This window comes from Haliotis rufescens, unplaced genomic scaffold (assembly GCF_023055435.1).
Source record: "Haliotis rufescens isolate VD_foot unplaced genomic scaffold, xgHalRufe1.0.p SCAF_87, whole genome shotgun sequence".
NCBI classification, from domain to species: domain Eukaryota; kingdom Metazoa; phylum Mollusca; class Gastropoda; order Lepetellida; family Haliotidae; genus Haliotis; species Haliotis rufescens.
Window position 1 is genome coordinate 1,017,307 of NW_025964380.1, and position 11,965 is coordinate 1,029,271.

General features: G+C 39.0%; 1 protein-coding gene across 1 annotated transcript; it reads right to left on the reverse strand.

Annotated features, from left to right (window-relative positions):
• Positions 1–629: 629 nt before the first annotated feature.
• LOC124144125 (putative ankyrin repeat protein RF_0381) lies at positions 630–1,976 on the reverse strand. The gene has a single exon (XM_046513380.2). The coding sequence runs from the start codon at positions 1,974–1,976 to the stop codon at positions 630–632; it is 1,347 nt and encodes a 448-aa protein (XP_046369336.2).
• Positions 1,977–11,965: the final 9,989 nt, after the last annotated feature.

Below are 11,965 nucleotides of genomic sequence, written 5' to 3' on the forward strand. Positions count from 1 at the left end.
GTTTAACATATATAACGTATATAACATCATGGACATTTTTATTGACTCACAGGCTGTGATAGGTTTATTATAAGATAGTTTAGTTAGATGGGTACATAGAACTGTACATTAATATCCATATTTTGTTTTGTACAAAGATTATTCAATACTGCAGGAAAGCTTCCTACACATTTCACTTCTTTCTTCGGCAGTATCTACCTTCACATGTGAAAGGACATATTTCACAATGTTTATATTACCACCATCACAGGCCCCAAAAAGGATGCCTTTGCCGTGATTATCCACAAGTGATAGATTTGCTCCTTTTTTCACAAGTAAGTGAAACACTTCTCTATTTCCCGACAAGGCCGCCTTCATTACTGCCGTCTGTCCTTCCTCTCCTTTGCTGTTAATATCTACAATATTCTGTGCGACAATATACTCCACTATCTCCAACTTTCCACCTTCCGAGGCAAAATGAAGAACGTTGTTGTCATTGTTATCCACAAGTGCCAGACTTGCTCCTTTCAGCAGAAGTAAATCAAATGATTTTCTGTTTTGACTTTCTGCTGCAATCATCAGTGGAGTCTTCCCATTCTTTGTTCTTGTGTTTATGTCATCCACAATATTCTGTGAAAGAATATACTTCACTATCTCCACGTTTGATCCAAGACTAGATGAAGAATGTTCTCCTGTTCAGCATTTACAATACCTAGATTAGCATCTTTACTAACTAACAAGTCAAACACCTTTCCAAATCCCTTTTCTGTTGCCAGCATCACAGGTGCATTGCCCTTATAATTTTTACTGTTGATGTCCACAATATTTTTGGTGATGACATACTCCACTAATTCAGTAAGTTGACCTTTGACGGTAAAATATAGGAAGTTGTTGTCGTACGTATCTTCTAGTCTTAGATTAGCTCCTTTCCTCATAAGTAAGTCAAGCACTTCTCCATGTCCACTCTTTGCTGCCATCATTGCTGGTGTCCTTCCATCTTCTTCTTTGGTATTGATGTCTATGCTGTTTTGTTTGAGGACATACTTCACTATATTCACATTTCCGCCTTGACACGCCAAATGAAGGATGTTGCTGTCGAATATGTCCACGTCCACAGTTATATCTGCTCCGTTTCTGATGAGTAAGTCAAATACTTCTTTGTGTCCCTTGTATGCTGCCATCATTGCTGGTGTCCTTCCATCTTCTTTTTTGGTATTGATGTCTATGCTGTTTTGTTTGAAGACATACTTTACTATATCCGCATTTCCTCCATCACATGCATGGTGAAGGATGTTGAAGTCCCACTCATCCTTTAGGGCCAGATTAGCTCCTTTTTTCACAAGTAACTCAAATATATCTCTATGACCCCTTCTTGCTGCTTTCATTGCTGGTGTTAGGTCTTCCTTTCCTTTGCTGTTTATTTCAACAATGTTCTGTTCGAGAACATACTTCACTATGTCAATATTTCCTCCATCACATGCCTTGAGAAGGATTGTTCCATGATTTTCATCTGTTATTGACAGATCAGCGCCTTTTTGCACAAAGAACATAAAAACGTCTAGCTTCCCACAATATGCCGCATGCATTACAGGTGTCAGCCCACAGTGTTTCCTGTTTATATCCACCCTGGTCTGATTGAATACATATTTCACTATCTCAGTATTTCCTCCCTGAATGGCCTTTTCGAGAAGAGTAGAACCCTTATCATCAAACATTGTTAGATCAACACCTTTACTCACGAGCAAGTTAAGTACATTTATGTGACCATTTAACACTGCTTGCATGACAGCAGTCGATCCATCCCGTCTTCTACTGTTAATGTCTGTCACGGTCTGTTGGAGGACATGCTTCACTATTGGATCATTTCCCCCTTCACATGCCATATGAAGGATGTTCATATCAGCTCTACTCAAGATTGACGTATTGGCTCCTTGCCCCACAAGAAAGTCAAACACTTGTCTATGAGCATTCTGTGCTGCCAGCATCACTGGTGCCATTCCGTTCTGTCCTCTTGTGTTGATGTATGCACGACCCTCGGATAGTAAGTATTTGACTAGGCATAAGTCTCCAGTCTTGCAGGCTTCGAGCAGATTAGTGTTTGACTGAGTTTGGTATTGTGTATGATCCTGTTTTGCTGTAAGGGAATATAAACATTTGTCTGTTATTATTATACAAAGTCAATGCATTGGTCATTAAATGCAAAGCAGGAGTCAACTGAACTTGATATAAATTCTTTTCAACGAGGGTGGCCGGCCGACCGACCGACCGACCGATATACAAATACTCACCCTTAAGGATGAAAGTGACTTGACTACCTCGGATATTTTCAGCTTATGGGGGTCAATATTTTTCGGATTAAGCCAAACACTGCCATTCGGAAAGTAGTGAGTTGGGTTTAACGCCGCTTTTAACACTATTCCAGTTATATTGCTGCGTGTCAGCTTAATGTGGGAGGAAAGCCCGAAGTGATGCAGGTCTCAGACGTTTACCACTTCGCTGAAACCCACGAGCACGGGTATGGTGCTGACAAACCTAGAATCGTTATTGGAGCGAACCGGGATTCGAACCCACAATCATAGGTTTCTGGGGTGCCCAAGGGACGCAACTCTGCACAGCGGATCGTGGTGCCTTAGACGACTGGGCCACCCGTGACCCCCCATTCGGAAAGATTTGATGAGGTATTTATTATTGTATTATTATGTATATAAGTACTGATATCTAAACAGATACGGGAGAAACCTGACGGGGAATTGGCAAAATATTTCAAGACAAGAGAGGCCGTCAAATTTTCAGCAGTAATAAATCTCAAGGTTGTGATAACATTGCAAAAGAACATATGATTAATGCAGGAGAATATTGAATCCTTATGTATACTTAGCATATAATACTGCAATGCGTACCTTATGATTATAGACTTGGCATGGTCATGCCATCCCATAAGGGGAAGAATGAGAAAGCTAATCCTCGAAATTATAGAATTATTACTTTAACATTATGTCTCAGTGAGCTCTTTGAAAAGATACTGCTCAAACGATAATAGACAAACTGTGTAGGCTTAATCCAGATTATCCTGGTACCTTCCAGTTTGTTTTGAGAAAAGTACACGGAGCTATCATGTCAGTATTTACATTGCTCGAAGGCTTCCATATTACATACAAAGATACTTTGCAGTCTGAGTTCTTTCTTAGATAATGATCCCCACGGTGACCCGGGGGAGATAAACAAGAATGTCTCCTCAGCACCCCATTGCTGCTCGTAAAAGGCGACCAAATTGTTCAGTCTGTTTGCCGTGGGCTGCGGCCCTGGGTCGGCAGAGGAAGGGCAATAGTGCTCCTTAGTCCACGCGGTAGAATTGGCCCAATTCTAACAATCGGCTGATCATGTCATGCCTTGTGCGTAAAATATATTTCGCGGCACTTGCGAAAAGCAACCTCCTCGTGGTGAGTGCTGAGTAGCGCTAATAGCTCTTCCCAGTGTGGAACCAGGGCAGAATGTTTCCACAGCACCCCATTGCTGGTCGTAAAAGGCGACCGAATTGGGCAACCTGTTTGCCGTGGGTTGTGCCCCTGTGTCGGTGGAGGAAGGGAGTCTGGTGGTTGGGTACACTGGAGCCAGGAACCAGTGTTCCTTTTGCCTAACACACCACTTTGACCCTAACTTCACCTAGACGGGTGGTAGATGGGCCCGGTTCTATCAATCGGCTGGTCACGCCATGCCCTGTGTATGTAAAACATTCATGTCAAAATTGTTTTGAATTATTTGAATGCTGTAATTGAATGTTATTGATGAAAATGTTATAATATATTTTTTGCCTAGAGTCCTATGCCAGAAGGCGGTGGCTCACGGGCCAGTCTGGTGTTGTTGACCTCCAAATGCAATATGTACCCAATTTCTTGGTGTTTGCATCCTGGAGATCCGATGCAATTTAACACTGTTCTTGTTGACACTCCATGGTGGGTGGGGAGCTGGGCTGCTGGGTCATTTTCTTACCATGGCTCAAAATTATTCTTGTTTTTCATAATGAAGACATCTAGATACAAGTTCGTCTGAGACTTATACGCATATTGATTCCTCGGCTCGATTCCTTGTGTTGGAAGCTGCAGATCATGAACCAATCAAACTGAACCCTTTCGCTATATCTAAAGCTGTTCATGGCTATTGCGGGGGATGTAAAAAACGTGACACGTTTGCGCAGTGGATCTCTTTTGGTAGAATGTGATATTATCAATTACCCAGTTTGCTAATGTGATGGTTGTTGTTTCTGCTCACCGGACTCTGAACTCTTACAGTGGCATTGTCCGTGACAGGACACGTTCACTGTCGGATATTTCAGAAGCTGACATTGTTTCAGAACTTCAAAATCAAGGCGTCCAATCAGTCAAACGTTTCACCCGAAAGGATGAAAAATCAAATATTGTTCAAACGAACACATATCTGTTCACTTTTGACCGGCCATCGATTCCAAATTTGATTAAAGCTGGATATGTCAACATCGGAGTGGAGGTGTATGTCCCCAATCCGCTCCAATGCTACAAGTGTCAAGAGTTTGGACATGGTTCAAAAACTTGTACTCGCCCCATCGTTTGTCATCGTTGTGGTGGCAACCATAAGAATACGGACTGTAGTCTAGACCGGAAGTGCTCCAACTGTGATGGACAACACATGGCCTCTTCCAAATCCTGCCCTATTCATCAGACCAAAATCAAAATTCTGAAAATGAACTGTGAAAAAACATATCTTTTGCAGACGCCAGGAAGCTTGTCACTCAGTCAAGATCTTCTTCAACTCTGCATTACTCTGCTGCTGTGGCAAAGCCTATACGACCTCATCATCTGTTCAATGTCAGACCAATTTGACATGGGTCACTTCTCTTAACCAGTTGAAACTGCGTTTTCGCTAACATTAATATATCTGTCAGTCAATCCGCATCTCCACCCGTTAGTGTTCAGGCAGAGACACAGACTACGTCACAGACTTCTCCTAAAGAACCAGATGTTCTGGACCGAATATTATAAAAAAAAAAAAAATTAATAAGTTAAATAAAAATCTTTCACCCAGCACCCCTTCTTCTTCAGAAGTGTCTCTCAACAACTCCTTTAGTGCTTTAGACATGGAAGTGACTCCATCGTCAGACAGTAGCGGTAGGAGTTTATCTTCCTCACATTCACGTGAGAGATCACCAATTGAGCCACCATGAAAATTTAATTCAATGGAACTGTAGAGGACTTAAGAATAATTACAATGAGTTACTACTCTTACTACAGGATTTAAAGCCCTCTGCCATATGTTTACAGGAAACATATTATAAGGAAACTGACATATTAGATATTAGAGGTTATGCCTCCTACAATGTCTTTTCACCTCCTGGTGCTAAAGCCACTGGAGGTTCTTCAATTCTAATGAAAGACGGCGTCATCCATAGCCCCTTACTACTCCCCTTCAGGCTGTTGCAATCCGTATAACTTTGCACATTGTTTTTACATTATGCTCGCTGTATATTCCACCATCTTCTTCTCTCCAAGTCTGAACTTCACGCTCTGTATGATCAACTCCCCAAGCCCTGTATTATTATGGGTGATCTGAATGGGCACAATCCATGCTTGCATTCAATACATTGAAACTTGATCTGTTTATTGACGCGACTGATCCTGTACAATTATTTTCGCATGAATTAAACAAAATAGCAGATGAATGTATTCCTAAGTCCTCTACAAATCCACAAATCCATAAACCATGGTTCAACAATGACTGCAAACAAGCTAGGAAGGCACGGGAAAAGGCTGAACACTCTTTCCGACGCCATCCCATACGTTTAAACAAAATTTACGCCAATCTTGGCAACATCATCTTTCAAGAAAAAAAACTTACAAACGCCCATGTCCAAGGTATGGAACATGATACAGAAAATTAAAGGTAAGGGTTCTAAATGAAGCATCCACCATCTTAAGAATAGGAATGACCTGTAAACTAATAAATTGGATATCACAAATAAAGTAGGCGAAACAGTAGCAAAACATTCTTCTTCCTCGAATTATGTCCCTCAATTCCGAAAATTTCAAAAACAGCAGGAAAAGAAAACTATAAAGTTTAACCCAGATAATAGGAAAGATTATAATCAATTTTTTTCTATCCATGAACTTCATACTGCGCTTGGACAAGCTCAGTATAATGCTACAGGAGCTGATAATATACTATCAACTCCTGAAGCACTTACCAGAACCCTGTTTAGAATACCCTTTTGTTAATTCTTGCTGATATATAGACATCAGGTAAGTTTCCGTCTTCCTGGCGTGATGCCATAGATGTACCCATACCGAAACCTGGATGGGATCACAGTGATCCTTCAAATTATAGACCCATTTCATTGACCAGTTGCGTTTGCAAAACAATGGAACGCATGGTCAACAATGGATTAACATGGCATTTGGAATCAAATAATTCAATTGCAAATATTCAGTGTGACTTTCGTAAGAATCGAAGTACTGTTGACTATTTGGTTCGGCTCGAATCATTTGTGAAAAATGCAATCATCAATAACCAGCATACAGTGTCTATCTTTTTAGATTTAGAAAAAGCGTATGACACTATGTGGAAACATGGGATTTTAAAGGATTAACATGATTCTGGATTGCGAGGCCATTTGCCTCAATTTATATCCAAGTTCTTAATTTACAGACAATTTCTACCCTGTCTGATCATTATCTTCAGGATCAGGGTGTCCCACAAGGCAGTATTTTGTCTGTAACTCTAGTGTTAAAAAAAATTCTTTCAAAGGTTTTAAGTGATTCAATAGATAGATCACTTTTCGTGGATGATTTTAATGTTTCTTGACGTGGAAAAAATATGCATACAATAGAGAAGCAGTTACAAATCTGTCTCAATAAAATTCATAAATGGTCCCTTGAAAAGGGGTTAAAATTTTCCAAATCAAATTCCATGGTAGAAGTCACAGCAGTTACTTCGAGTTCAGTAGGGCCGAAATGAGGGGAAAATGCTGGGCTTATGATGTTAAAAACTTGTTATATAAGTATGGTTTTGGAGAAGTTTGGTTTCATCAAGGGGTTGGCTATGTTGATTTATTTATTGACCAATTTGTAAAATGTTGTAAAGATATTGATGTTCAGATATGGAATGATACTATCACATCTTCTCCAAAGTTAGACTTTTACAGACATGTTAAAATAGAGTATGGTTTGGAAGATTATATTTTTTGTATTCACAATATGACCTTTCTTAAAGCTTTAGCTAAATTTAGATGCTCTAGCCATACTTTAATGATAGAAATAGGTCGACAGTACAATATGAACAGAAATTTAAGATTTTGTCCATTTGGTTGGTTGGTTGGTTGGTTTGTTGTTTAACGCCGCACTCAGCAATATTCCAGCTATATGACGGCTGTCTGTAAATTATCGAGTCTGGACCAGACAATCCAGTGATTAACATCATGAGCATCCATCCACGCATCAACCAAGTCAGCGAGCCTGACCACCAGATCCCGTTAGTCGCCTTTTTGACAAGCATAGTCACCTTTGACGGCAAGCATGGGTTGCTGAAGACCTATTCTACCCCGGAATCTTCACAGGTCTTTCACAAAATGGAAGATGATTATAACCTGTGTTTATAACTTACAAAAGCAAATATTTGTACAAAATTTAGGGAGATGTTATATATGTTTAGTAAAGGTTGCATATAATTAAGAAAATAATGGAATATATTATTCCTGATAAATAAAATAGTTTCAGATACAATTGTCGCCGATCCTTGCATTAAAAATCTTATAAAGTTATATCATTGGGTGTGTCTTGACTGAATCACCGGTCGATTCCAAGAAAACGTGTGTACAGCTGATTGCTGTTTCCAGCTTAGTTTACGAGAAAATACGCAAGGTAATCTTAATCCCTAAATATAAAACAATGCCTAGCAGAACAATAAATACTATTTAAACGGTAAATAAACATGTCTGGTGATTTTTTATCTCAAATTTCGAATTTGTACTGACGAAGTTTCTCAGCACCCGTTCGTTTGCCGGACTTCGCTGAAAGGCTACGGTGTAAAAATTTTCTGCGCATAATATTCAAATTTCTTTTTTTCCAAAATATTGAACCCGCTAGAGGGGGGTGCGCATTATACATGGGTGCGCACTATACTCAAGAAAATACGGTATTCAATTTCTTCCACAAGGAGGTGAGACGAACTGATAATTTACATCACATTTTATTGCCCAAATCATTGTATTTAAGACTAGACAATGGGCGGGGTATATAGATGAGTTCGTCCTATTGTTATGCGTAATGACATAAATCCTATCAAACATTTGTACCTTCTGTAATGAGCTGTTATCATTTCACTGTGTCATGATGGTTATTTGTTGGTCATTGCTTAAAAAAATTTCAATGTCACACATCTACATTACGATGCTTACAGTCTGAAAAGTATATGCTTACATTGTGTGCTTCACACTGTGTGCTTACATCGTGTGCTTCACTCTGTGTGACATATGTCCACATTAAATTAAAGCTACCTATATGTTCAAACTTTACCAAGAGCAGAATGAATGCTTCCGTTGTGTATCCTAGCATATGCTGGCAACTTTTCCACCCAGATAAAGCTTTCTCCTTCACCATGTTTGCTGTGATCAAATTCCAGATGGCTTTTCCAATACCGGTGTGATCGTTAAGTCTGAAACAAATTAACACCTAAATAATAAACAGATTAGGTAGTTTCACATAAAAATGCCTTATTAGACAATCTAAAGGTAAAAAGTGCACACATGTGTTTATCATGTCTGTATGTAAATGGATTGTAATCAGAACAATTTGGTGTCACCATGTTGACATGATATCATTAGGGTTCGTGGTTTTAACAGTTGCCCAATGATACTGATTATTGATACAAAGGGATACAAAAGGTAACAGTTTATTATTAGAGGCAATGTGGACCCTCCATCAGATGTAGTCTTGGGATTTAAAAATGGGGTGTTAGTCTGCCACAAACAATATATTGAATATATTGTTATAAGATGTTGTTTATTTTAAGAATACTCAGGTTCATAGACTTATGTGAGGAAAATCTGGTTTTGCATGGCAGTCTATATTTATTTCCAATTTCATCTTATGGTTTGTGATAAATGTTAGCAAAACACCACCAAACTTCCTTTTAGTAACTCTCACAAAACAAACTGGGTCTTGGAACTTGTATTTTCGAGTTATGAAAGAGACATTCATGTTCATGCATATTTAAACCAAAAGAGTGAGTGAGTTTGGTTTTACGCCGCTTTTAGCAATATTCCAGCAATATCACGGCGGGGGACACCAGAAATGGGCTTCACACATTGTACCCATGTCGGGAATCGAACCCGGGTCTTCAGCGTAATGAGCGAACGCTTTAACCACTAGGCTACCCGACCGCCCCAAACCCAATAGAAGTGGTTTAAGTAGCAAATGTAGTGTGGAAGTGGCATTTGCGATGACAAATGTTCCGTCGTAATCCGAAATGATATTTTGAGACACTGTTCATAATTATGCTGACTTACCAATATTCATTTAATTATATATATATTTATTTCCTCAGATATAAATCTGGTATACCGTATTCGACGTAATAAGCGCCCAGGGCGCTCTCAAAATTACAAATAGGGGGCTCTTATTAGAATATCACTTTGGTTAAAAAAACAAGTTGAAAGATAAATTTCGTGGTTTATGCTGACAGTCTGAACTGTTTATATACGACAGATACATTTTTCCAGGATTTAATTGCCCATAATTAAGGATGCATGTAACACACGAGTGCGTATTATACACGAATAAATAAGTCTTGTGTACATTGATAAATCGGTAGGAGGGCTAATTGGGATTTTTCACTTGCCAATATATTTGCAAATATCGCCATGGGCGCTTATTACGTCGAATACGGTAATCAGAAATTTTAATGTACTGTAGAAGTAATACCTTTTCTATGAAGAATGTTCATTGTAGTATTCCAGGATCTGTTTATAATAATGCTGACTTGCATCTTTATGCATGTATTCATGCATGGTTATTCCAAGAGAAGCTGAAGGGTACAACCAGCATACATCATGTAGAAATAGGCATTTTCTGTGAGCAGTGACGATTTGTAATATTACTCTTTTCCGTCTTTACATAAATAATCGTTTATAAAAAAACCAATCTGTACTGTAAACTTAATACAATCTTGATGTACCAAGATATGAGGGGCGTTCAATAAGTTTTGCAACTTCAATATAAGACCAAGTCGCGGAATATCTTTTGCACTTTTATTTTTCAATATAATCTCCATTCAGCTAAATACACTTATTCCATTTGTCCTTCAAGCTTTTAATACCACTTTTACAGAAATCCGCAGATTGGCCCTCTAACCACGCCTCTGTGGCAGCCTTTATGTCCTCGTCATCCTGGAAGCGTCTCCACATAGGGCGCAGTTCATTTGCCGGAACAGGAAATAGTCTCTGGGGGCTAAGTCTGGGCTGTACCTACCTACCTACCTACCTACCTACCTACCTACCTACCTACCTACCTACCTACCTACCTACCTACTCAACAAGCCATTATGACTATTTAAATGCAAGTGAACTAGAGTCTTTGCAAGCACTTGCCACACAAGAAACATCTCCTGCATCAAAGCTGGTAGGTCCATTACACAAAGAACATGAGAGTCATTAGTTCTAAGCTTAAGAGGGAATCTGACTTCGCATGATTTGCAAGTATGTCAAGAAAATTCCAAAGGTGTCCAGTTGAACACTATGTATGTGACCAACAACAGCAGAAGTAAAGAACCCTTCATCCACAGATCATACCAAAAGAAACTTGGGCTAGTATTTGAACAGTTTCATTTTTTAAACTAATTTTTTACAATAAAAGACAATTATTTCTCTACATAATGTGACCCCCTAAGTAGTGCTACAAATCCTTCAAAGAGAAATTTTTTTAAATATTGGCAAATATGATACTTTCATATTTTTTTAACAAATGAAGAATACAGGTCCAAATTGAGAAACAGAATTATATTTCTATCCTATGAACATGGTGCTGGAAATACTCAGGTTTGCTGGTCTTTTCTTCGAGACTTTTAAAATATATATTATGCCCAAAACAAGAATTATTTGATAGGAGAAAGTACATACATGGCAATAATCACTGCTAATTACCTGAGATATGTCTATCTTAAAAAAGGTATGCTGAAATGTATATGCCTAAAGCAATCACATTACTAATCTGAGGGGGCACGGGTGGCCCGGTCGTCTAAGGCGCCACTATTCGCTGTGCAGAGTTGCGTCCCTTGGGCACACCAGAATCCTATGATAGTGGCTTCGAATCCCGGTTCACCCTGATTATGTTTCTAGGTTTGTCAGCACCATACCCGTGCTCGTGGGTTTGACCGAAGTGATAAACGTCCGAGACCTGCATCACTTCGGGCTTTCCTCCAACATTAAGCTGACACACCACGATATAACTGGAATACTGTTAAAAGCGGCGTTGAACCCAACTCACTCACTCTCTGTAACATCAAATACTGCTTTATCTGTCCCCAACTACACTATTCACAGGCAGCTCATTAGCAGCTGCTGTGTGACATTAGGCAACAAGCAAAAAATTCAAGAAAATATTTTCGATCGGCAATCAACCGACCGGAGACAACTTCCACAATCACATAATGAAATAAGACATTTTTACAAATTTTCTTTTGCAAAATGGCTGTAACGATTCAACAAGGCATTTATTGCATATTCACTATAAAAGCAAGTAGGCAAATACCTAATAAAAAGAAGAAAGCTGTCTGACAGAAGTTAATGCACATACATTCTTGTGAAAAAAATGTTACACTGGATGCACTATTAAAAGACTGATAAGTCTTTTTTTGATGACCACAAAAACAATTCCAAATAACATACCATATTCATCGTAATAAGCGCCCACAGCGATATTTGCTAAAATATTGGCTAGTGAACAATCCCAATGAGCACACCTCC

Coding starts and splice junctions, on each gene's coding strand:
- LOC124144125 (XM_046513380.2), bottom strand. CDS start 1,976: ATGGCACCAGTGATGCTGGCAGCACAGAATGCTCATAGACAAGTGTTT.